The 27,552-nt window shown below is 39.2% G+C and overlaps 1 protein-coding gene across 2 annotated transcripts; it reads right to left on the reverse strand.

The window, feature by feature from the left end:
- Nucleotides 1-26,674, reverse strand: LOC136833771 (iron-sulfur cluster co-chaperone protein HscB-like). 2 transcript variants are annotated; one of them, XM_067096021.1, is made up of 4 exons: nt 24,358-26,674; nt 16,477-16,602; nt 11,127-11,254; nt 1-1,162 (listed from the first exon to the last, which is right to left on the reverse strand). In XM_067096021.1, exons 1-4 carry the CDS (start codon nt 24,802-24,804, stop codon nt 1,033-1,035), a joined length of 831 nt encoding a protein of 276 aa, XP_066952122.1. In that variant the 5' UTR covers nt 24,805-26,674; the 3' UTR covers nt 1-1,032. The 2 variants fall into 2 exon arrangements, with proteins under 2 accessions (XP_066952122.1, XP_066952123.1); XM_067096022.1 differs by having other exon boundaries at nt 26,263-26,428.
- Between the last annotated feature and the right edge of the window lie 878 nt (nt 26,675-27,552).

The raw sequence follows: 27,552 nt of genomic DNA on the forward strand, positions 1-27,552 counted from the left end.
TTTGCTATTTAACTGCTTTATTGTAATCTTTTAACACAAGAAAAGAACAATCTTCAGGATGTTGCACATGTACAAATTTTAACATTTTGGTTATCTAGTGTGAAAAAGTACATCATAAAAAACCATTGTTTTACAAGTTTCTTTTGTCAGCTTTGGCAGGCAAAACAATGTCCAGAATTCCCAATAACTTATTATTGATAGTGGATTACTGAATAAAGCAAACCCTTTTCTCACTGACATGTGCTCCACTTTAGCTTGCTCTGCAGCTACTGCCCGCCAGTATCTCTTGGTTTGCCTGAACTTAAATCTAGTTTTTCTTCATAAGGGTTGGTATTCCACAGCTGTTGTAGCCCTGCCATTATGACCACAAAGGCGTAGTAGTGAAGTCATTACTGTCAAATGGAGGGTAGGTATTTTGAGACAAGATTATGTACTAATTATACCTCTGAGCAACACCCCCCCCCCAAATTCTGCAGTCTGTTCCCAACTCCTCACCTCATACTTGACCATTACAGGTTTGTTTCTGCTGCTCTTCAGCAGTCTTCTAATTCTCTTCCTGTTGCTTTTCCTGGCCTTGTTCTCATTCTCACCTTAGCAAGTCTTTTTGGTTTTCATTGTCTGTGGGACTTCGAGACAAATGGTTTATATTGTGGTGGTGGGTCTGTTTTGTCAACCATATTTAGAGAGAAATTAATGACATATACCTGAATCCCAGTTTCAGGACTCAAACTTCCACACTTGAACATTTGCAATATTAAATGTACTTTTCATTACTTTCTCTTCATAAAAACGTAATAAATGTAACAGAATGCAGAAAGAAGCACTAAAAGAGTGAGGAAGGGTAGAAAGAAATAACACTAAGTCAAGTGAGCTTACTAATATGATGAATAAATAAGGAAAATTGCACAAACTAAAATATGCAGGTCTTGTACTCTTCTGTAATTACTGTACACTATAATTTTATTACTATGAATATCAGCAAAGTGAAATACTTCACAATTTTCATGACATCAAAAAAGACATGTTCATACATCAGTCAATAATGCCATGTTGTCTTTCATAATCTTTCACTTTTAAATAAATGTTGTGATAATATTTAACCTTTGCTACTACACTTCTTGCTGTCTGGATATCATTTCTTGAAAAAGCATCATCAGCTTCCCTGTAAATGTAAAGTAACAAGTAATCAGAAGAATGTATAAAATGTACATGCTTTGTTTAAAGTACTATACATATAATAAAAGTATTATACAGTACATATAATAAAAGAATGGTTTCAGATGAAATTAACTCTGTCTTCACTTGTCTTAGTGGACAAGCCAATGGCACTTTAAACTACTTCACTTATTGGTGTAAATAGCATGAGATGCCCCCACAGAGAGCCCATTCACTTGTTAGTACCATTAATACCCGAGACTGAAGGACAGATTTTCTGTGATCAACTATTAAGCAGGGTAAAAGAGGAACTTCTTCCAAAGCAATAATTCTCACAAAAGAATCATAGAATTTTTTATATCAATTTTTTATAACCTCACAAGAATTACAAACTAAAGCTTTATAGAACAAGCTTAATTATTCAATGGTCTATAATGAAGGTCCCAATTTCATCCTACATAAACCATTTGTACTGCCAAAGAGACAGTGTGGCAATGAAATCCCAATCAGGAGTCCTATTTGCCAATTTCTACACAGGAATTATCAAGGCGAGGGTTTTCAGTGTATCTCTTTTCCCCCCTCATTACCCCCATTATGCTGGTGACACTTCTGTGAGTCAATATTGAGGACACAGAAATGCTAAGAACTTTTGAGGAGTGCTCTGTCCTCCACTTTACATGTGAACAAAGAGCCAAAAGTGTCCTCTCTTTCCTGAATGTGTGCATAAAATGGATTCCGATGAGGTACCATCAGAAAACCAATGAATCCGAGCCTCTGCCTTAATGGATCAAGAAAGGTGCAAAAAATGTGTGGTGGATTATTTCATTCATCAATGTTCCACTCTGAGATACAATGCCTAGGATTTTGAGGCATTGCCACAGATACTCATTAATAATAGCTTCTCAAACAAAGTTGTTGAACGGCAAACCAGGATCACATTAAATAAATGGCATGGCAATGAAAGCTCTGTTTTTTTTTTGTTTTTTGCCATTTTCATTGGTGGTCTTTTTCTGGAAACATGCACCAAAGACACCCAGAAGATCAAAAGGCCATTAGAAAAGTTAAAGAAAATGTCACTCCTATACCAGAAAGTGAGAAAATCCAAGTGAACAATTACTATAAAAATATGAGAACCGGCCAGCTCATCATGAAAAATAAACCAATACCCCTGGACGCAGATTTGCAGGAAAATAGTGTCATCAATGAAATTACTAGCTTGGTGGATGGATGCCACCATTCATACACTGGATAATTACTAAGCTCTCAAAGCATCTCTCATGTCATTCACGCACTCAAAGGTGTTATATTCAATCACTACACCTGTGAACTCGAGAGAGGGCCAGAAAGAAAGGAATTAATTAATGCTTTAAAAATTATAGGCAAGGTACCCGACCATCAAAACCTAATCCTTCTTGAAGTCTTGCATATCCTATGAAAAAACCCAGCATAAATTTTACAAGCAAAATTGAATTTCTCTCATCATACAGAGAAATGTATGAAATCAAATCAGTTGACACCTAGGACCACTGAGGAGAGAGAGAGAGAGAGAGAGAGAGAGAGAGAGAGAGAGAGAGAGAGAGAGAGAGAGAGAGAGAGAGAGATAACCAACCAGCACCAAACACAAATGAAAGGGACAGGCACAGAAAGAACTTATGACCAATCGACACCAAACAAACAACAGATAGAGAAATACACATCAAAAACCAACTGGTGCCAAATGCCAACAATCAATCACAGCAGTAAGTGGGATGCCAGCTGACTTTAACTAATCTTACAGCAGCTCCCCCACTGTATATACACATAGAACAATTTCTATTAATTCTCTCTGTATGTGCATCACAAACATCGAAGAGGCAGTATAAATCTCTATGTCCCTTCGAAATTTAGTATATTATCTACCTGCTGATCAGAAGAATTTAGCAAAAAAAATAGACAACTTTGTGTAAGCTGGACGCTGTTGAAAAGGCAATTGTTTCCAATACATCACTCAAAGAGGGATTCCTTCCAAATTAATAATAATAATAATATATTAGTAATAATAAAAATTCAGACAGCATGGCGCAAACAGCAACCTGAGGAAGTATTAACCCTTAAGGCCCTGTCCACACTAGCGGGCATGCCCGTCGGGCACTTCCAGCTGTTTATATTTTCTCTCGCTTCTGAAGCAGTGTTACCAGACAATCGCATCGTTCTGGATCCATACTCGGTCGGTAAGTATAGTGGAACGGTTATGGGAACAGTGTTTGCCTGTCGGGCAGTGCCCGCTAGTGTGGACAGGGCCTAAGGGATGGGCTAATTATATATCTTGCACACCCCAAGACCAGGCAAACTTTAAAGTTGGCCAATTTAAGAAAAAACACATCAATGGAAAGAGGAAGATATATAAATGCACATGGTGTAAGAAAAAAAATTCTACAAAATTTTCCCTACCTTCCATGGGAAGTTGAAAGTGACTATTTACAACCCAGTGTGGGGCCCTCTTTTACAAGACACTCGTAAACTTTACGAAGTTATACATGTTTTTTCTAATAATTTAATTTTATTAATTATGATTACAACTCGCACAATATCATCACATAAGAAATAAAATCAGTAACACATTCTGAGCATATTTGTTGTAAAATATATACATACATTTACTGAGATCAGGAAATGCAGTAAATTTTTTTGGATTTATACATTTTTTTTAATATTTCTTTGCAAAATTACAATTATAACTAACATCGTATCATAAAGATAAAAACTAAATCCAACAGCAATCCCTGGGTATATTTATGAGCAAATAAATAAAAAGACATCATGGGAGAGAGAGAGGAGCAAGACATTCCCTTTCCAAGTCAAGAACAATACTGAAGTTCCCAAGATGCCCATGATCAAGCTGAGCTGAATTCTTTAGTTGCCACAATTCATTTATGGGCCATTGAAGTATTGGAAACTCCTTCCCAACTGATACAGACAAATTGTATGGCGTGTAATATTAATCCTCCTGAGAGGGGATCCGTCCACCACTCAAAACCTGTTTTAGATCTTCTATTGATAGGATCTGTCCATTAAGGGTTAAGTAACTCTGGGATTAAAGTATCAGGACAGACAGGATGATAAAAGCACATTCAACAGACCTGACCTGATCAACAAAGCCAAAAACAATTTATCACTTATGGATCTTGCAGTACCATGGGACTCCAGAGTATATGAGAAAAAGAGAAAATAAAAAAGTACTGTACCAAGACCTGTGGATTGAACTGAGAAGGCAACAGGATATGCAACTAGAGGTAGTGTCCATAATCACTGGATCACTTGGCACAATACCAAAATCCTGGATGGGAAACCTTGATAAACTGGAAGTTGAAGTATAGCCCTAGGACTCGTGTATAAGAGCATGCTACTAGAAACAGCACATATAAGTGAGAGATTCCTAAAGAAACAGGATGCAACCCAGAACCCTACATTATAAGCCGTCAGTCTGGATACTGTGACAAGACGAAAAAAAATAATAATAATAATACTGTACTGTAATACTCTTGTCAAGTACCTACTGAGGTCACAGAAAACTTGCAGGCTGGTTACTTAGGTTCAACTTACCTCAATATCAATATGCAGGTGCTTGCCAAACTTACCTAAAAATGCAAGTGTTTGTCACTGAATCACTGACTTTGAGCACCAGTCTGCTACTGTGGGCTTTGGTTAACAAAAAAAAAATAATGGATGAGGATGCCAGAATTACATTACAAAATCACTTTGCAGAAAATGATGCAGTACTTGTGGTTGATGCAACTATCAAACAAAGTGTAAGAAGGAGAGCAATATGTTCACATCTTGGTTTTTCATCACTTCAACAAATAAATTCATGCTTGGAAATCACAAACATGGACACAGCTCAGAGGATATTCCTAGCTAACTCTTTTACCCTGCAGATTACCTCTTTACATTTGATGTGTTTTTGATCATGCAAATGTATTATTTCAGGCTTATAAAGAAATGGGAACATCATGGCCTGCAGGGTTGCTACCTATAAGTATCTCTCCATGGCATGCTGAGAGCAGAGGAAGTCCTTGTTCAGTTCACCACCCAAATCTGTGAAAACAAGGCTTTGAGCAAGGGGACAAATCAATGGCTCCAATATCTAGGGCATGTTATTTAAGTTGCCATTTCACAAAGCTCAGCAATTCTTATGAAGATGTGAAGTGTTAACGGAAGACATTTTGATTGGATCTTTGAAGGTACTCGCACTATACTGATGTGAGGGATTAACATAGGATATCACTTCAGAGGGGATATCTTATAGTCAGTATCCTTTAATCACCATAACAGGACTTTTTTAGTAATTCTCACACACATGATGCACTCTGTTTACCCAAGTGTCAGCTACGAGAAGAAAATACTTACTTCTGTAGAACCAGGCCACTTTACTTTGGTAAAGTTACGTATCAAAAAAAGACGGCTAAAGATCGGATAAAGGATTACAATCCTTCCATGGAATGGAGGATCCAAGTCACCTGTAAGACATCCAAGGCAATGATACTGCTACAATGAGTGTTTGATGAACTCAAAGGCAAAGGAAACAACTGCCAATTACGATGTTCTTCCATAAGAAGGAGAAGAAGAAAGTGCCCACTACTGAAGATCCTCAGCCTATGACTTCAGGTCCTCATGTAATGCAGCTGTTCACATCATCCTCTTTTGGGTCTCCCCAGCCTTGTCCAAGCTCTGAAGATGACCTTGATGACCCTTCTGATGTTTCATCAGAAAGACAATAGTTTAATGCCTTCACAGTGACTACACCATCATTCATTTTCATTTCATTAGCATAGACACAGTACATAATCATCATCATCATCGTCACGGCCAGAGCACTGCAGCATATAAAAGAAGCGATCAGTGAGTATGTTTATTATTTTTGTCTCATATAATGACAGGCATCGAGAGAGAGAGAGAGAGAGAGAGAGAGAGAGAGAGAGAGAGAGAGAGAGTGTGTGTGTGTGTGTGTAGTTTACTTTTAATTTGCAAAATTACAATTACAGCTCATATAATGTTGTAAAAGATAAGAGCTAAAACAAGCAACAATCCCTGAGTATATCTATAGACAAATATATAAAACACATACTTGGACAGACAGGGAGATGCAGTACATTCCCCAATGAAATCTCAAGGGAGACTATTAGTCCTTGTGTCACTTAGCTGAGGTGTGTGTTGCCATAAAGTCATTTACGACCCACTCTAGTGACTTGAATGTTCTTCAAAATTCATTCAAATATCATGGTGTGAAATAAAGATTATATGATGCAAACAAGTAGTCCTTTTATGCCATTACTGTGCTTTTTAAGGGATCGGCCGGTTTCGACTTTTTAACGACAGGTTGTTGATATATAGGGGTTTGTTAAAGGATATTGTGTGGAACTTCTGGGGAAAAAATTTTTGTTCAGTGACCTTAGGTTTTGTGACGCCAGAGCATTTTTCGGCCAAAATGGCCATTTTCAAAATGCATCTCCTCCTTTGCTTTTTGGTTTTAAGGGATGAGATTTGAACCACGTATAAAACACATATGGACCTTTTCGATACAAAGCCGGGGATTTTGATTTTTCAATTATTTTTCGAGATATGAATTTTTTTTGTTTTTTTAATGAAATTTTCCCAGAAAATTACAGAAAAAAAATTGCCAAAAATCAGAAACTCAAAATATTGAAAATCCCCGGCTTTGTTTTAATCTACCATGTTTCCCCATGTTATATTTAAAATTTCATTTAGATTGGTCCAATACTAAGGGAGGAGATGCATTTTAAAAGCGAAAAACTTATGTTTTGAGAAACGGGCCTTCAAAGTTTTAGTTACATAAAAAAAGTAAAAGGGACTTCAAAGACTGTGTTACAATTAATTCTATGGTTTTAATTTTTATTTTTGGGTATTAATTAATGCAAAATGATTATAAATAAGAATATTAATTGATTATTTATGTGCCTAAGACACATTCTTATAAATTTTAGGTTCCTGGTCCCCCCCTGTCTGATCTTGCTGCAAGGTATTACTCTAGGGTATCATAGTTGCCTACACTTTTTTATTAGTGTCTCGAATCCATCCCTTGCCAAATGGATCCTGGGAATTACTTTACATTCACAATTAGGGTTCGTGATTCAAGTAATTCAACAAGTCTTGCTTCACTTATTATGATCATTTTATTTTCAGGATCGTCTATAATATCAGCCTCCGAGCTACTGCTTTCTTTTTCTAAAATATCTTTGCCCTTTGGTAGTGACGAACAAATAAAAAGGCGTTCAGGGGTGGATGTGGTTGGTCTCTGGTCAGCAGAGATCGCTGCCTGCGCCGTTTGATGGGCGACAGCTCTCTCTCTCTCCGTCGCTCCATTCCCCTCTATGGCACTAATTTCTTGAACTCTTTCTTCTACTTCTCGCCTGCACTTTTCCACTTGGCTTTTCCGCATTCTAGAAGCATGAAGTGAACTCTTGGACCTTTTAGGCACGGTGAAAAAACAAAAACACCGCAGAAAATACAGAGTTCAGTCAAGGCTAGCGAGCATGAAAACGTGTCCTTCTAGCTTGGAAGTTTATAGGCAACTCTCGGCTGGTCGGCGTCATGGTATGACGTGTGCGTTGTCATGGCTAGGAATAACTAAAAGGTGCCGAGTAGGATATTATTGACATTATACATTTCATTTCAAAGGAAGTTTTCGTAATATATATCGCAAAAACTATACCAGACTAAATCATTTGCGCTACTGGTGTTTTATGGGTATATAGTTATTGTTACATTTTAGGCCATAACTAGAGAAATACGGCAAATTTTAGCATAATATTTCGTGGACACATTCTTGAACCCTATACGAAGCCACAGAATTTTTTTCAGCAAATCGAATTTTTTAAAGATTATTGGGTTTTTTTAGGCGGCCGATCCCCTTAAGCACAATAATGGCATAAGAGGATACATGCCACCACAAAACGGTTAAGTGTCCACACTACCCGAAAAGGAAAGATTTGCAGCTGTACTGCACATGAAAAACTCTTTGTCTGATACTGGTGGCAGTCTATTGAACTTCTCAGTGATGGCTGCCCCATCACCACATCTTGCTAAAATACACACTGCATGTTTTAAAGCTTTTTTTCTCTAGCTAGGTGCACTCCACCAAAGTGATTATAGTCTCTGAGTCCACTGAGGAAGTCTTTGTCAGAGGAGGATGAACAAAGTGCAGAAGTTCTCTTCCAATGCCAGTCTCTTTCACCAGTAGATGATGGTCTTCAGATTCTCTGAAGGTTATGGCAAAGGGCTGGGCCAGACCCATAAGTAGGAGACATAATTTACATAAGTTTACAACTATATTTCCTAAGAAAAAGCCACTGCTTACAATGCAACCAATGGACCACTGAACACACAGGAGCAATCTAGATAAATTCAAAACCTTGGACCATGAGGTAGATTCCACACCTGGAAAGCAAGCAACAAGAGAAGTCTTGGATGAATTACCTGGGTTCTACAGCCTTCTTATTCTGGCCCTAAAGGCAACATTAAAATGGTGTACAATTTTAAGACAGCCCAGGATGTGTTCCTGCAGCAGACTCCCTTCTGAATTAGGTCAGTTGCGACACCAAGGCAATCCATCAGGAAGACAGACACCCTGACATCCTTGGATTTGTAGAATGCATATTCCCATGCCTCATTCATCCAACAAAGAGTACCTGCACTGGTTAGGAGAGATAGGACCTTTCAATTCTTTGTTTTTATTTGACCTTAGTTCTGGAGATTTTCATCCAGACTTCGGCACCAATGGCAGCCTGGGTACTGGAATCAAGCATATGACCACATAGTTATCTAGACAACTGGTTGGTCCTACCCTGGGTGGCATCAGAATTTCAAATATAATAAATTGTGCAATAAAGCTGGCATCTGGATCACCTAAAGAAAACAGTGACGAAAGTCTGTGTACGGTGATCCAATACAGTATGTCCAGCAACAACCAAGCCCTACAGCCAAGCCATGGTGGTCTGTTGGGTCGCCCATCGTCATTGAAGAGGTTATTTTCCTGAAACTGTTCTAGGGTGAGATCACCACAATCACATTCACCGAAGCATCAGTTAGCTGCAGATCTATCAGATGCATTTCCTGTTTTTCCTTCAAAAATATTTTACCAGGCTTCCAGTGGTTATGACCCATCTCAGTATAAAAAGGAATCATGCAGATTCCTTGGGTTCTGGAAGTCATTCTCCCCCTAAGATGAATCATGGTGGAGATCTTTTACAATTGGTCAGTAAGTGACAGGAACTTGCTCACCATTGGATGTAAGAGGAACATATCTAATTCCTGAAACTGAATTTGTGTTCCTAGCCCTCCAGTCTATTGCAGAGGCAGTGGAAGGTGGTCACTCAAGTTTTAGCATACAATTCCAAATGCCATCAAGGAGCAAAGATCTGACCTCTTTGTTGGCTGGAAATAAAAGTCCTTTCTTGGGAAGAGGACAACAGAGTTAAGATCAATGCAAGTTTAGTGCTAGAGACTGATCATCTTCAATGACAACCTCAACAGCAGGAAACGAGTGCTGGCTTTGGTGTGGTGACTGTTGGCAAGGTTCTTTGCCAGCACTGGGCCATAACAGATCTCTTCATATTGAGCCTGAACCCCAAGCTTCCTGAATTGCATGGTGCAACCTCTAGTAGCATGAAAACTGGATGCTCTGCTTCACAACAGCGAAGCTCTAGTTGATCTAGCCCAGGACTAGTAGCTCAGATCCTACAACCACTCACTGCCCCACTGTAGCCACTACAATGGGTGATTTCCATATCTGCTTCAGCTATTTAATGTAATTTCACAGATCTTAGCCAACCTGAAGTAACAACACAGCCAAAGTTTTACACCAACCAGGACACCCTGGGCCTTCATAAATGGGGGGCATTGGTCAGAGCCTCTGTATTTTTAGACATTAGCGCTGCAGCCACTGCCAGTTTCTGCTCACCCATCAACCTCTACTAGGCAGATTCTTTTGATGAGATGAAGAAGCATCAATCCACTTAATACTCTATGTCAAAAGTCTACAGACTGTCATTTCCTAGCACCCCCAGTAGAAATTGTTGGTGTCTGCAATTAATCTACATGCAACTTTTCACAAGTACTGAAACTCTGGTCTGACCAGGTCCAGGTACTTCAGAAGCTTTTTAATCACTTTGAGAAAGGCATTCCCATAAGACATTCCAGTCACTAAAAAGAGACCTCTCTTTAGTCATCCAGCATCCCATTACAGGCCCTTACATACCTCTTCAAAAAAAAACAAGCATTTTGCTGGTTTTTTGCATCATTGATATATATGGGTGAGTTGCAAGCTCTGTCTAGCAGTGTTACTCATTTCAGAAACTGGTTTTCAGTAATTCTATCTCTTGTTCAAAATATTTCTTGTTGACATATATCAGCTGGGGAATCTGGTCTCTCAGTACATGATATTCTACTGACCGAAGCAGGTTGTTCTCAGGCATTTCAAAAGATAAGGATAGTAGTACACAGTGACTGTGCATGTTATCAAGACCCTCTCAACTTCCTTAGATTTAGGAAGGCTTTAATGTTATTAGTAACAAGAGCACTGGTACATATTCAATACACTAATTGTTCACTTCAAATCTCCAGGTTCTCACTGTATCAGATCTAATCTATGCAACAGAATGAGCTCGGTAGTTATAGCCAACCGAAGGTTCATGGATGCACAGGTGTGAATACTCAATCTTGGCTCTTCCACTTATTTTTTCTTCAAGATTTCAGAATTAGTACATCTGGGGACATCACAGCTGTTTGGGCTCTTTATAATTAATGGGTTAACTTAATTTTCAGGTTCTTTTCATTTTTATATTTAATATTTACTAAAACTGTAATCTGAAACCAGGTAAATTATATTTATGGGTAAACTAGATTTCTACATGGCTGACTGTTTGAGAAAATTTACAAATAAAAAAATATAAAACAATAATATATTTTCTGCTTACATCAAGAGATCATCCAGAATCTTTTGGTTCTTCAGTCCAATATCTGCTACAGCTTCTTTATTTGTAGCTTCAGCTAATTCTTCATTTACTTCCATAATCTCCATTAAGAACTCAGGATCCAAATCTATCTACAAATAAGAAATAAAAAGGTAAAAAAAAAGGTTAAACACTTTAGCTTCATAATTTGCAATTCCAAATATAAATTAGGTTATGTGAACAGCATTTACTTCAGTTGCTCAAGAAAATTATGTTGCCCAAAACTTCATTTCACTAAACTGAAGTAAAAATACACAAAACAAAAACAAACCTCTCTCTCACAACAGTGAGCAATGCCAAGACTGAGTATGTGGGTCAGACTTTTAACCCCTTGCATCCGGTTATGGTCAAGTGAGGTATGATAATAGCTCTGGGGTTTGATCCAGACTGGTTCAGGTGAGAATTTGAGCAAATTTTTCAGGAAAATGTTTGAATAACTTGAATGGGCCATATCTGACTTAAGACAACTCTCATGGCAACACTCACAATTCAGCTCAGGATACAAGGAGATTAGTGTGACTTGAGAATTCATGGGGGAATGCACTACATCTTTAGGTCCCAGGATATCTTTGTATACATTTGCCCATAAATATACTCTGGGATTGCCGTTGGTTTTATTTCTTGTCCTTTATGATAGTATGTCAGCTATAATCGTAATTTTGCAAAGTAAAGCACAAAAGATATTAGAAAGAACATGTATAACTCATTAAAAGGTACTACATCTCCCTATCCCAGTAAATCTCAGAAAATATTTTACTATAAATGTACTACATGCTCAGGATTGTTGATTTTAGTTCTTATTTGTTGTGATATTATGTGAACTGTATATAACTAATTTTACAAAATAAAAAAAATTATTACAAAGAACATGTATAATTCACTGAAATTAGCGTATTTTTCTGAGTGTCATGGAAATGAGGCCATGCACAGGATTGGAAATACCTGTATTCACTTTCAACTTCCCACAGAAGGTACAGAAAATTTTTAGCATTTTTTTTCTTATACCATGTGCATTTGCATATCCTATTCCCACTGATGTGTTTTGTTTAAATTGGCCAACCTTAAAGTTGGCCCAGTCTAGGGGTATTCTTAATGTATATTTTAGCCTGGCCTGTATGGGTTAAACTTGCAGGGAGGGTTCACAAGTCTTTCCCCCTCCTCCATCACCACTAAACTAGTTGGAAGAGGCATTGAGGTGCCCAGAAGGTCTTCAAGAGGCAGCAGAGACAGATTCCTGGTTGGAAGAACCTGGCATGTCAACAAAGACTTCCGAAGTGTTCCTTGTGCTTCTGAGCTGAACGACCAAGTAACTAAAGAAGTGGATAGCATTTGGCTTGGGTACATGGTGTTGGGGGTCTGAAGAAGCTGTTGAGTGTACCCGGAAAAGAACAACGATTCTGCTTTGCAATCACCAACCACTAAATTTCTTGTGCTCCTTCAGCATCTTCAAGGCCGTGGGGAAACAGCTGCAGTGAATGTTGGGGTTCTCTATCACTCAATGAAGTTGTCCAAGATCCTTTGCATGTATTTGTAGACTGGGGTTGGATGTACAGGAGACTTATTGTCAATGTCATCTTTGTCGCCAGGGCTTCCTCCTCTTGTGTTCCTTTAGCATGCTCCAAGGCCTTAAGGAAACAGCTGCAGTGAATGTTGGGGTTCTTCATCAGCTTAATCAAGTTGTCCAAGGTCCTCTGCATATCCAGGTAGACTGGGGTTTGGTGTACCGCAGACTCATTGTCAGTGTCAGTTTTGTCCTCAAGCCTTCCTCCTCTATCTCACCAGCAGGAACTGCAGCAGCTATGTACTCTCTCGATTATCTGCATTCAGATTATCTGGAACTCAACATCTGCATGAAACTAACCCCAGGGACCAAAGATTTATGATACATATATATTTTATAAAAACTGAACAAACCACACTCCAATGGTTGGCAATGCTACATGGGCCTAAAGTGTTGGTAACACTGCTTACATTCATAAATAGGCTGAGAAAGGATGGGGGGGGGGGGGAGTTTCAGGGTGGGGGAGGCAGCGGTTGGAAAGGCTAGGCAGGTTGGTAGGGGAAAGGTTGGCAATGCTACACATGGAGAGAGAAGTGTTATTAATGCTGTTCACAGGAACAAGCACTCAGGAAGGGTTATTGGGGGGTGGGTGGTCAGGGAAGAAGTTTCTTGGGTAGGGAGGGTGTGGGAAAGCCATGCAGGACAGGTGAAGAGGGATAAACAGGTGTTTGATTTTTTGAGAGACTTTACTTAAAATTATGCTTTTTCAAATTTATAAGAGGATATTAACTTATAGTAAAATAATCATGCAAAATGCAAGAGAGAGTGATGTGTTGCTCAGTGTGTTGCCAACATCTTGGAATTTTATGACAAAATTTACATTATAAATATTTTTTATTAATATTTGACCGTGAGGGTGTCATGTTCCATGCAGGGCGATGCACCATGCATAGATATGATATATCACCATAGCACAAAATTTATTTTTATAAAAAGTATTTTTTTATAAAAATTCTCACATACTGGCAACTTCACCTATTTGGTCTGTGTAACAACAGTTTTCAAGGTTACTGGGAAACAGCTGCTGTATGGAATACTTTGGAAGAATATTTATCTTTTTTTCTCACATGCAGAAGCGGTGATAATTATCCAAGAGGCAACTGAAAATATGTAGAGAAAATTATGTCAAAACACAGAGAAATAAAAAATGATAAACAATAACTGAGAAAGGGAAGGTGTGTGTTTTTGTGTGTACTGTATATAGGGGGAGTTTCTTGGCACAATATTGAATGTTCTCTCTCTTCTGCGCTGTGCACGATTATTTTATTGCAAGTTAATATCCATTAATAAAATGGGAAAAAACAAAGTATTATTACGAAATGAAATGAAAAATTACTGAGATGAAATATAATATCAACAGCGATAAAATATTCTCGTGTCAACTAAGAGTGGAAAAGAAAGAGCTAACCTATGACATCATCATTGATGAAATGCCACATGTAAATGTAAATATACGCACACAAACACATACAAGTAAAGCTTCCTTGATACTATGATGTGAAATGAAAAATCATTAATTACAATAAAACAAATGATTAATGATTTTTTGGTTGTTCTCAAAATGAATTTGCTTTGGATACGTCACCGCTCCACTGAGAAAAGTCATATGTACTACAGATGTCAAGTTTTACACACACACACACACACACACACACACACAAGAGGGCGCTGGGCGCTAAACCGCTTGAGCCCTAACCAAAGATGACGAAGCTGACAGCAGAAACTAGGTGATCGGACAAAGACGGGCGCTCACGCGCCAATGGGCACGCTGTAACTGCTGGGCATACAGGCGTCACTGAGCGTTTGGGCATCAACGCCAGCTCAGGTGCTCAAGAGAAGACGCGAGCAGGGGCTGAAGGACGATTGGGTGCTAATGAGTGCTTTTACACTCTCGGCACTCGGGTGATATCAGGCGCTCGACACCCAAGGAAACTCCAGGAACTGTAGGGAGCTTGGGCGCTGGAAGCTGCTCAAGAGAAGACACCTTGGAAGATGAGGAGTGCTTACGAGTAGTAGAGCATTTGGGAGCCAAGCTCTGACTCTCCACCAAGGGGGGGGGCACTGAAGAAAAACACCCAGTGACTGCAAGATGGATGAGGGCTATGCACAGGTTCTTGAATCTCTTACAAGGCACTGGAGGAGAACGCAACACATCCACCGCACGTCTTTTCAGAAGACGTGACTTGTCCACAAAGCGCCATTGGTGTCTGGGACTAGACTCATCCAAACTTGATGAAAGACGATGTACATCTAAAGATGTGCCTTTCCAGTGGCGCTTGTCTGCAACCTGGGATTCAGCAACAGGTTCAACCGAGGCAGCGACTACCCGTGGGTGTAGACCCCACCAACCTCCCTTAGGCTACCAGTTTGACTCCTCCCAGGTTAAGGGCAGTATGCCATTGACCTTTGCCTAGGAGAATCGGCGGGATGAGCAGCCACCTCCTCCACTAGCACTAGGCACTATTGGGCGCTCTGAATAACTCTTACTGTCCATTAGGACTTTCACAGAAGATGCTAATTGGGCAATGGATTCCACTGTTAATTCGAACTTCTTATCAATCTTCAACTCGAGGCTGGGTATGGGGCTGGGTTCGGAAGCGAGAGCCAGGTAAAGGAGAGGGTTGAACAGATGGAGAACTGGGAACAGATTCACAGAAATCACAGGAACAACAACATCGACATTAACATTAGTATTAGAATTAGGAGATTCCTGGCTAGCTAAAGAATAACTAATCTGTCTAGCAGTCACCTTCCTCTTCTTATCCCTAGCCAGTTTAATCAAATGTGACCTCAATGTCTTCCACTTCTTATTGTCCCTGTCTGAACACTCCTTACATCTTAAATCCACTGAACATGCCTGCTCCCTAAAGTCTGTGCAGATTGTATGTGAATCGTAAGATTCTTTTGTCAAACGAGTATTGCAGCCTTTGCTGCAATTCCTAAAGCTAGTTGAACTCAAGTCTGACATTACGAAGAAAAAAAGTCAACTAGAAGTCACAATCGGGAAAAAAAAATCTTGTATTCAATTAATAATGCTTCAAAAAGAAACCTAACTCTAAGTATGCTGCAAGGCTACCAATGCAAGAATACTTCACCAATTGACGAAAGGACAATCGGAAAAATGACAAATTACAAAATAGCACGACCCACGAACTTCAAAATTTTAGTTGCCAATCGAGTGATACTAATAGCAATGTAATTGCCTGGTAAGTTACTTATATAAAATGACAACATTTAAGAATAAGCATCATCTTGGATCAAGTAGGGGGAAAAATTTGGCTAAATAGCAAATGGAAAGGCAAAATTACTGACGTGAAGATGTGAACAAGAAAAGACTGGTAAGCAAAGTCACTGGGTCTGTACAGACTGACAGGTACAATGGGAGTGACGTTTTCCCCTGGTTGCAAAACTTTGGAATCCACGTGCAAAAAAGTGAATACTGATTTTTTTTCTTGAGGAGTGGGTCTAGAAAAAAGCTGATGCACATTTTAGTATTTATAAAATAATGGATGTTTTCAACTGAACAAATTCAAGTTAAAGTGAAGTAAGGAACTCATGAGAAGTGAGGTTCTCACCTAACTCAAAACCCCAAGCCCATAGGCATGCATGGTTCTGCCAGTAAGCTAGCAAATGATCTTTGCCTTAACATTCAGAAATGGCATGCTTAGGATTTTAGAAGGCCAACAAAAGGCTTAACTTGAATGATGGGTTTGCAAGTCACAAAAACTCAGGTCATTACAAAGAAAATTTTACCTGTCCTTCATGTAGTGGCTGACCAGCAAGATCTAACAGATACAGTGCTCTTTCTACTGGGTTCAGCAAACAGCGATATGCTTTATTAATTACTGATGAGTGGTCCAGTGCATACTGCTTTTCAGTCTGTCAAAAGGAATTTAAAATGAATACAATATAATAACACTGCTAGGTAAATACAGTATCATCTACAGTACATTAAAAACTAGTCTACTTGAAAATTATTAATACTATATCCTGCATAAAGCATGCTCACTCTCTCACTCTTTTATTACTGTACATATATACCACCAAATCCAAATGGTTTCACCTCATCTTAATGGACAGTTGGGTTCTGCTCCCCCCTACAAAAAGTGAAATCCAATAAGTAACAAAGATTGGCACACAGCCTACATGATACAGTACCCAGAAATGAACTTGCATAACTTATAATGAACAGCAATTCCATATAAAGTAATTAATAGCTAGTCCAACCCAATATTTTGTAATTATTATTCAATTTAGATATCTACAGTATTTTCTTATCATTCAATTGCAAATGTATCTGCAAAATGAACTGCTTCTAAATATATATACTGTACAATAAAGAATTGTAGATTCATCTAACAAAAAATAACTCATGGCAATAAATCTACCTACTTATGCTTATACGATATGTAAAATACAAAAAATTCACAGAATAAAAAAAAAATACCCATTTTTTGTCTGTTTCAGAATAAAAATTATGAAACATTTTGCATGTATTGTGGCCACCTCCTTGTCTATCTGTCTATCTCTCTATCTCTCGTACAGTATTGTAATTGACATTTATTTAACACAGTACAGAACTGTACCTAATACAGTGATGCAATGTTCCATATGCATAATTGCCACAGACAGTTCTCTACATACAAATGAGTTCCATTCTGAGAGCTTGTTTGTATGTCCCCCAAAGTTAGCATAAGTACCCAGAACTGTAGTTAGCCTATGGCATATAGCCTAGCACTGCAGTAATACAGCTTTATATCTAGTCAATTTGGTCCTTGATCAAAACCTCTGATCAACCAACAAAAACAGGTTGAAAGACTGAAAGTTGTAAAAATCCAAACTGCCCCAGAGGCATTGGAATGCGACTTCCACCACTGCTCAAGGGACTAGAACAAAAGTACAGAACACTAGAACCTTTCTGTTCCATCTGTTCCTTACCCCAGTAATTGTGCTGGCAAGTCAGAAATTTCCAACTGGCCAAAATGCACCTGTTAACAGGTCGATGGTGCAAGGAACTGTCCACCTATGCAGCTGCAAATACCAATTTGCAAAGCGGCAGGAATGCCCTCCTTTGCTTTTGAAATGCCACTATGGTTGTGTTGTCACTTATCACTTCCAGAACACTAATATGTACATGAGCTATCTCCTGAAGCCACACGCCACACTAGATTCTCCATTCTCTCAACTCAAGTGCACTAGCTGAGGATAAATCATGCGGAGCTGCCTAGGGATGCTTCATCCTTGACTGAAGAGAGAGCAGGTGGACCTGCCTGTGTGGAACAAGCTCCTCCAAGACAGCAAGTGATCGAGGACAACCTTCCAAAGCTGAGCAGGTTGTTCCTGCTAGGACAGGATCTAATGCTTATACAGGCTGTGCCTCCCTGACTTGCTCATGCGAGAGTCTGACGGAAAGCCCTCTCTGCTGCCGAGTCAAGGTGAAAAACCTTGGGAACAACAAGTGGGGTTGTCATCAATCTGAATCAGAAAGCTGTGAACTGGTATATAGTCCCATTGATGAGAGAGCAGAGGTACTTCCAAGATTTCTGAAGGACGGTACTTGGATGCACACATCCCTCAGATCTATCATGAGCGTAGTCATTCTCTCTGATGGAATACAGCATTCAACGGTGAGAGATCATTGACTGATTTCCAGCTCCCAGTTGCCTCCTCCATTAGAAAAAGTGACTAAACTTTCCAAGAGACTGTTCTTCTACAACTTCTATGGAGCCTTCCTCCACCACTGCCTCCACCTCCATCAACAAGGCTGAGATTTTGGAGAATCTGAAGGGTAAGAATGGAAGAGTATCGGTGTCTGAGAAAGAAAAAGGCGGCAATCCTTGAAAGGAATACAGCAACCGTCCCAGAGGACTGAAACTATCCAGGGTTCAACCCCCGTCTCTGCCATATTGCCCAAACGGCAATGGCTCTCTTGGCATCTGAGCAGTGGGATCACCACCCTCAGTGGCCCCTTCCTTCTTTCTTTCTCCTTACTTCTTTGCCAAGGTTGAAGGAGGGTGAATGAGCTTGGAAAATTTCACTCCCTTCCTCGAGGAAGAGACTGGGCTACTGGCCCTAGAGGAGGAAGCTTTCTCCCAACCCCATACCCTACAGACTAACAACCCCCAAAAGTTTGACTACTGGTTTTCTTGCCCCTGTTGAGGGTTTAAGAGACACTGCGCAGTGGATTAGAGTCTTGAGATTCTAACGTTCCCTTCTCCACCAATGCCTCCATGTTACTTCAGGAAAAAGTAACTGGGAGCACAACACTAAACTGTTCTCGTGAGAAGTCTTCTGGTACTTCTTTTCTCAAGGAAAATGATGAGAGAGAACATGGAAGAGGAGATCCAGATGGCACTTGACAAAGTTAAAGAAGAGGAGTAAGTACTGTATACACTTCCTGCTACTTACAAGAGAATTTATACAGTTTTTGTTATTGTCAAAGGACCAGTGACTGATGCTGCTCGGAAATCTCCCATGGTAGTTTAGAGGTGGTCTGCTTAATTACTGGATGGCAGGGAATCCTATGATTTGCATATCAGACTGTTAACCTGATCCAAAGCACCATAATCCCTCAACCACAGCAGTCAGAACAAATGCTTTGCCTCCTGTGTAAACCCTAAAGCAGCTCAATCAGCAAAGGTGTTCAACAGGGAGGCCATGGTTATTTCTCCATCATTAGGCTCACAAGGAGTTACACAATCTCTGCACCAACAATGCTGAAAGGGTTCTGAAATGACAAAAAGCCCCAAGGATTAAACAGATTCCCTAAAGCAAGTACTGAAATATTCCAAGAAGTACATAACCACTCAAAATCATGGTAGAAAATCTGTAGGCTTCTATCAAAGCCAAACTTACTTATTGCTGCCAACATGTTCCTGTGCACTAGCACATAAGTACTAGTGAATGCACTAGAACATCTTTTGTTAGCGTTATACCCACAGAAAACTGTAGCACAAACATCATGTTTGCATGTACACAGTGGTGTGACCCAACTGCAGCTTTGGGAAAGGTGTAGGTTAAGTTTGGCCTCGCTAGAGATTGGACAAAGCACTATCATTTAAATTAAACTCCAGGTCTAAGGCACACCCATAGATATAGAGGGGCGAGATTGGACAGTCACGTGACTCGAATGCAAGTAGGGAACCATTGCTATGTGTTGATTCCCAGAAATGGCAGTGGCAGCAACTGCACGGACCAGCAGCAACAGAGCCACCTCTGGCACCCAGTGCTGGGCCATCAACTGTTACATACAGAAACAGGATCATAAAAGAACAAGGGGTCACATTTCACAAAGGACATTTTCATTCATGAACATCTTTATAACTATGTTGAAACAACCTTTTAGATCACAGTCAACTTGCAGTCAACTACACGCCTGCTTTTTGAGCTAATAAAATAATGAATGTTGTAATAAGCTTTTTATTAAAGCCTATTTGACATTAAATTCATACAGCCTAATAAATTAGCATGTAGGTTACCATTGGTCCATATAACAATGATTAGGTTTGACAATTTTCCTTACTACTAGTACTACAATGTACATGGTATCATGGGGCCTAGCCCTGGCCTGCTGCAGTTTTAACTGTTAATAAATTGTTATAATGTTATTTACCATGTTATTAGTAAGTTCTCAAACCTCCTGGTATGCAGACACAGAAGAAGGCTGTCCCACTGAATTTGATCTACCAGAACACTTAAAGGTAATATTCTTCAATTTTACCATTATCATTTTTACCCTAAAAGATACTTCAAATTCATACTACATTATAGTTTTAAAAGTAAACTTTACCAACTAGCTAGTCTACCAGGGTTGATCATAAAATAACCAAGGGTAGCCTACCATGGCCTAACCTTAGCTTGGGAACTTTAGGTAGCTTGGCTTAACCTTCAGGAATGCTGGTTTTTCTATCTGTCCCTCTCCACAGTCTATGAAATACAGCTCAAGTCTTGGCTAGCTATGAAAGTCTAAGTTATTCTTCCAGGCTAGCCTAACTTAAGTATGTAAATAAGTACCCTGCATGTTGAATTACAGGTCAGTATGACTGTGACATGTTACATAGCTTTATATATTGTATGTATTCCTGGTAATAATTGCACTTGAAGCTGTACAAATAGCTTCTATGTCATGGTTCAAATGCTTTGATCTGGTTCTGTAAAGTATATACTTGTAATTACATGTATACTGTAATCAAACAGTTTCTCTTATAAGATTTGTGAGTAGCCTCGTAGGTTCAAACATTCCTTAAAAATGTCTGCAGGTCAGTGTAGGAAGCCTGCTGTTGATAATATGTGACATGTGAGATTCAGGACTGATTTTTGTCAATTTTGTGTTTAAGATTTCCTGACAAGAACAAAGAGCGAGACTGCTACCTTACTTGGGTTAGAAACTGCAGAAGGGATAAAGAGCCAAACGATGGATCAAGCATAGGCCTATGCAGCAAGCATTTTCTGCCATAGTACATTTTCAAACCTCCTGGTGTGCATGAACTTAAGTTTCTGCAAGAGACTTTGAAGTCCAGAATATGTTAAGAGGCAACAATGTGGCTACCAAAGCAGATTTAGTCCAGTAAGAAATAACCAGAAGGGGCAAGCCAGCATATGCATCAGTACTGGCAATGGCAAGATTTATACAGCCCTGCAAACTACAATATTAATTGTATCCCTGTTAATAGTATCAGATACAGTAAATTTTAAAATCCTACAAAATGACTGTACAGACTATTGAATATTGGTTGTTAGGTAGGTATCAGGCTATTAATATTACTGTGCCTATAGATGAAGCTTAAATGGGATGACAGCATTGGAGATGACAATTATTTTAGCATACTGTGGTCAAATTTTACTGCTGTCAGTCTGACCCATGAATAAAGAACAATTATTAGTTCTGCCTCGATAGAGTAAAACTGTTAATTTATGGTGGAAAGAAAGGTACATAACATCGCCAAATTGGTCAACTTTATTGTTCAAGTGTATAAAAAATACAATTAATGTTTTATTTCTACATAAAACTTTGGGAAATGCTGCAAAGATCATGTACAATCTTTAAGACTGCTGACTGCCAATGCAGCATGTCAGAATTTGTAATTTATCTGCAAAACTTTATATAGTAAAAATATACCAGCAGAATTAGATATTTTTATTTCTGCATACAGTACATATTGTATTTAGTAAATGGTGCATAAATCATTTGACAGTCTTGAAGGATGGCTGAGAAAGCATGTTTTAAAGAGTACAGGGTTTCACACTAGATTGCATGAGTTGCATCACTGTTTACATAACAATCAACACACAGCAATGGTGCCAGGCAGTGCAGGTCACAAATAGTTTGGCTATCGTAGTTTGTCCAATCTTTCCCTCTACATTTATGGGCATACCATTAGTAGACCTGGATATAACATGACAGTAAACAAAAATGCTACTGGCACTCATAAATATAGTAAAAGGAGGCCTATTTTTCTTTCTATGTGCATTCAGTCAATGACAGTATTATACACACTGAAAAGACAGTAGCAGTATCCTTGATTCAACTGTATATGCCCACAAAAACGTGGGTAAAGAGCTACCGCAAAGGCAAAGACAAGCATGGGTGTAGGCCACTGCACTCTCCTCCACACATTAGGAAAGTGATTTGCTTGTACAGACTGGTCTGATGAACAGGCACACGTTTTAATCCCAGAGCTGGTGTGTGACGAGGGGGATCTGTCACAAGTAAACCCACCATTAGCATGTGCACGATCCTGGAATCAAGCATGCATCAAACAAGTAAGCAGTTCTAGCTATACCAAGTACACTTTCCAATAAGTATGGTAAGAGCAACTGCTACATGAATTCAGTCTGCAACGTGCAGGGTTACAAGGGTTCTGCTCTGCATCTTTCTGAAGAAACATGGTTTGCTTCTGAAGAAGCTAGTACTCCATCCACTAGTATGTTCAATAAGGCCCATGCCAGCCACACCAGAAGCTAGTTGATCACCCATAGGTGTCTGAGATCTACCTCCCCCAAATTCCCAAGACATCAAAGAGCCTGGGTGACGGAGGAGGTGATAGCAGGACAGTGCTTGTTCTCCTTCCCCTCCTAGCTCAGGTCTTGTTCTCCTCCTACGAGAAAGATGCAGAAGTCAATGCCCTGGGGTATCTTTCACATAGAAAGGGTAGTGTATGATTCCCTACGTTCCACAACACCAACCTCTTGCCTAAGGGGAGTGTACATGTGGAATAAATAGAGGTATTCAGCTGTGAGGAGGAAGAGGTAAGCTAACTCTTCAAGGCTACCTCCTCTACAAAAGCTTCCCAACAGCAGGATATTCTCATGGCAACACTGTTGATTCTCTAGCCCAAAAGGGGTGGTATTCAGCAGTGAGAAGGAAGTGGTAGGCTACCACTTAAAAGCTGAAAAAATTTCCCAATAGCAGTAAGTTCTTCCCTACAACAGCTACACTGCTGATTATGAAAGAACAAAAGTACTAAACAATGGGGATCCACATAACAAAAAAAGAGGATGGAGGTTCATTATATTTGCTAATAAACATCACAGCCCTGAATATGACACTTCTTTACAGTATTTCTAAAAAAAAAAAAAGTTCAACTGAGCAGTGAGGAGGAGCACAGCACAACATCCTCCCAAGATGGCAGCCAAAGAAAAAGTGCTTGGTGACGGTAGGAATGAGGGGTATTCCCCCTACTCACCACCCATAACTATCAATGAACTATCAACAAAACTGTGTCTAACTAGAACTAAAGGATAGTCTACTCATACATACAGTAGCACCTCAAATTAACAGACAACTTGGGGTCTGGCCTTTCTGATAAATGACAGTCTAGATATCTTACACCTAACAGCAATTCCTAATAGTTCCTAACCTAAGCTAACTTTATACTCCATTTAAGAGATATATCTAAAAAATGTATCAATTGTAGAATGATGGCATTGGGAAAAATAATAATAATATGGTAGCTAACAAGTAAGTAAATCCTCTCAGTTGTGGTGTTAGTTATAGAAATTGTAACCTACATTTTTTAAATGACCTCTTCATCAAATTACGACTTATAAGGCAAGAAAATACCTGTCCCCCACCCCCCTCCATAGATAATATGGCAAAATTGTAACCAGTAAACACCCATAGGTTACAGGGTATTATTTTATATTGGCAACTTATACAATAAAATTTTACCCCACACCTAACCTCAGATACTAGGTTCATACCTTAGTGCATGACGTTAGTTTGGAAACATCCAATGAATTTACAAGAGTCTGAATGAGTGCTAAGACCCTAGTATTTCACTCGTTGTGTTTCCCCCTCCCAAAACCCATTTTCCAATATGATCCTCAAATTGCGGGATATTGGGTGATGGGCTCCACTAGCCTGGCCTATCTCTGAAAGTGCTCATTTGCTAATGAAACAAATATCAGAAACGTTCAAAGCACATATCAAAACACAGGAAAATGACGTTTTCTAGCTCAAACCAATAATGGTTGAAAGTAAAATGATACCGTTCGCCTATATCCTACTCTAGACTAGACTACTTGACTAGGCCTACCATAATTTCCCTTTCAATGTTTCTCTACAATATAGGCCTAGCCTACTCTGGCATATAAAACTGGCTTAATTTAGCCTTGTGCAGAATTTGATCTCACCTCAGTAGCAAGAGAAAATTTATCAGGATGGAGCTTTGCTTGCAACTTCCGGAAGATTTGCGTCAGAGATTTGGTGTCAACCGCAAACACTTCCCCAATCCCCAGCACTTCAAAATAATTTAAAGTTTTGTCCAAGGGCTGCAGTTTGTTGCATCCGTCACAAAAGTCCCTCATTCTTTCACTTATTTTTCCACAGTGCCAACATTTCACTTGTGAATCCGAGCAAAATAACTTCGCATGCAAAATCCATTCCGGGAAGGGTGGGAGTAACTTTTCAACAATAGCCCTCTGTTCTTTGACAGTTCTTGTATTTCCAGCACCCGCATTACACAAAGTCGATAAGTTTTGTATAAAATAAATTCTATCTGAGAAAGTCAAACTTGGCAGCACTTCTGTCAGCTTAAAAATCACCCGTCGATGCATATTAGCCTTGATCAAAAGGGCCATGTTTGTTTACATTCTACACTTGCATACTTGTCTTTGCGTCGGCGCTCACAGTTTACAAGCTCACTTTGTAACTTCATGTGACTATTGCTATTTATATAATTTAACATACTGTGTGCAGTATTTGTCAGTCTAGGGTTTAACCAAATGACTAAGACTACAGACTTTTACTTATGGCAATTTCAATTGAACAATAAAAGTTTCCTCACTACAGCTAAAGTTGGGTCACGTTCATTGGCAAAATTCCTATGCGTAGACCACAGACAGAATAATGTTTATTGCATTTCGGAACCTCAATGCAAAGTATCGCGCGTTGTGCTGGTCCCAATGAACTGTACAAAATACATATTCTATAATATCTTAATTTTAATAGCTATAACCAATGAGACAGGTTTTGATGGATGTTTAACTACAGAAAATAGTTGAACATCCCCCTCCTATCGTAAAGAGGACTACATCAACCGCCGACTGTTTTCTGTTCTCTGAAAAATCGAATGAACGAAGATAAGTTGTATAGGAATGGGATTCTCCAAGTAATGGATTCAGTGTTTTAGCGAACTTGGGAAGGCTCGCGTGTTGTTTCAATGTGCTTCCGGCGGTAGTGTTTATTAATAAATGATGGCGGCAGATTGTCAGTGAATTATTGTGTCTTACCGTTGTGGTTGGTTGCCATTTGCCAGGAGAACATTGACAACGAGGAAGTTGCTAGTTGTGCAGGTGAGAGGTGCAACAGGTTGTTCTGATGCCTAGTGAGGTTGCCTTGTCGTTTGTTTTATTTCCTGTGGTTTGCTTTTCTTTAAATGAGACTGACAACTATTTTTAAAAGTATCCGCCGATTGTTCCAGCCTTTGGCAGTATGCATCTAGAGAGAAACTGATTTTCAGTGATATTGTATGGTAAAAAAGTAACACAAATACAATAGGACAATGAACAAACTGGTAATTAGAGGACTATCGTTAGGCTGAAGCTCAGCGGGATGCCTGCTGATTAGAGGAACGTTTGCCACATGCAAATATCCCGATGACTGTCTTGCAAAACAATTACTCAGTCTCACACCAAGTTCCAACAGAGCAACAGAAGCGAACTGTATCCAGTTTGCAGTTGCGTGTACGTTATCAGAGGGAGAGTTAGGGCACAGCAATTTAAAACAAGAGCGTTAGCTCTAACGTAAACTCCGATGAAGCCCATTGTATTAAGGGCTGTCTAATCGACTAATTTAATATATTAAAATGATTTCACAAATAACAAAAGTTTTTCATCCTTTATGTCCATGACATAAAACAGACTTGGAAGCACCAGGACAACGTAAAGAGACTCGTGCAAATATGCCGTTGCCGTACATAGAATGTCAGATGTTTAGTATAAATAAGAAACTTCAAATTTAGCTGACTATTTACAAACATTAAATGAGGGCAAGTAATTGCATCAACACAAGTATATAAAAACAAGAGAGGGACATACCGCGCGTGAATGTAGCATTTGTTTTTAGACTGCATATTAGTAATGGTTAAGGAATAACTCATTAATTGAAAGGGCCATAAGAGCAAAATTGTTTTTGCTAATTGCACTGGCTAGTCACATTCTCCATTTCCATATGTTTTTCGGATAGGATTCTTTCCTGGTAAGGTCGCTTGCTATGCCAGCAGTGCATCCACCAGTAATCAACTTTCAAAGGTTCAATGATCAACTATGGGATGGGGAAAGATAATTCTATAGTTTGGCCAAAGCAGGAAAGAATACCACAGGTAACTGGATACTTAGTACTACGTGGTGGATGGTATGGTGTGCAGTAAAATGGGAGCTTTCGACCGTATACACCACGGTCCTCCTCAGCTGATGGTATGGTTTGCAGTAAAATGGAAGCTTCGACCGTATACACCACGGTCTTCTTCAGCTAAGTGACGAAGAATTAGAGAACATGTATAGAAAAGGTGACGAGACTTTGTACGAAATATGGTGATATTATCATAACAGTCGTCAGTTATTATGAACTGGTGATCAAGCAAGGCTTTTCCCTCTTCTCTGCTTGCTGAACGCCCTAATCGCCGCTTGTCTTCCAATTGTTGATCGTTTTTGGCGAACAAGTGATTTATATATGATAAATAGCCATCAGTCGGTTTCTGTGAGTGCTGCACTTCGACAGCTCCGTGCTGGAAGCCTTCACTTGTTCGAATCAGTTTAAATTATTGTCAGTGGAATGCAAATTAGGGTTTGTATATCAGTTTGAATAAAAGTTTTATTGCCTTATATGGTATTTATTGTAAAAGCGCCTTCTGGCACAGCTTTTTGATTTGTTTAGTTATTCTTCTTTATGGTTTTTGCTCGCTCCCAATCCAGTGTTTTGACTGTCTTTTTGTGTTCTTGTGATCTCACATCCATGACGGAACATTAATGTTGCCGGTCTTTGTACAGTTTCGTCATTTCGTTTCCTTTTTTAAAAAATGCTTTATTATTCCATCAATTGGGGAAGAGGTTCGGTTGGATATAAAGCAGAATGTCGTTAAATACAGCATTTAAACATTATACGTTAGGATGGATATTCGTGTACAATTCTAATAATAGGAAAGTGATGTTCCATAAATAAATACATATGCATACGTTAGGTTTATTGATGTCTGTTAATGAGTTTATAGCCTAGAAAAAATAGCACAAATTATAATTAGAATCATGTTAGATAAATAAGCATGCGTTATTAGTTTGGTGAGGTCAGTTGCAGGCGGTCCTTGAAGATAAGCTAGTGGTCGAGTCGCC

This window comes from Macrobrachium rosenbergii, chromosome 52, assembly GCF_040412425.1.
Source record: "Macrobrachium rosenbergii isolate ZJJX-2024 chromosome 52, ASM4041242v1, whole genome shotgun sequence".
In the NCBI taxonomy this organism is placed as follows: domain Eukaryota; kingdom Metazoa; phylum Arthropoda; class Malacostraca; order Decapoda; family Palaemonidae; genus Macrobrachium; species Macrobrachium rosenbergii.

What these genes read in the sequence shown, in the direction of transcription:
- LOC136833771 (XM_067096021.1), bottom strand. Translation starts at nt 24,804, where the DNA reads ATGGCCCTTTTGATCAAGGCTAATATGCATCGACGGGTGATTTTTAAG. An exon ending in AATTTTCTCTTGCTACTGAG is followed by an intron (nt 16,603 to 24,357) that starts GTGAGATCAAAT and finishes TCCTTTTGACAG; the next exon opens with ACTGAAAAGCAGTATGCACT. An exon ending in ATTCTGGATGATCTCTTGAT is followed by an intron (nt 1,163 to 11,126) that starts GTAAGCAGAAAA and finishes TTACATTTACAG; the next exon opens with GGAAGCTGATGATGCTTTTT.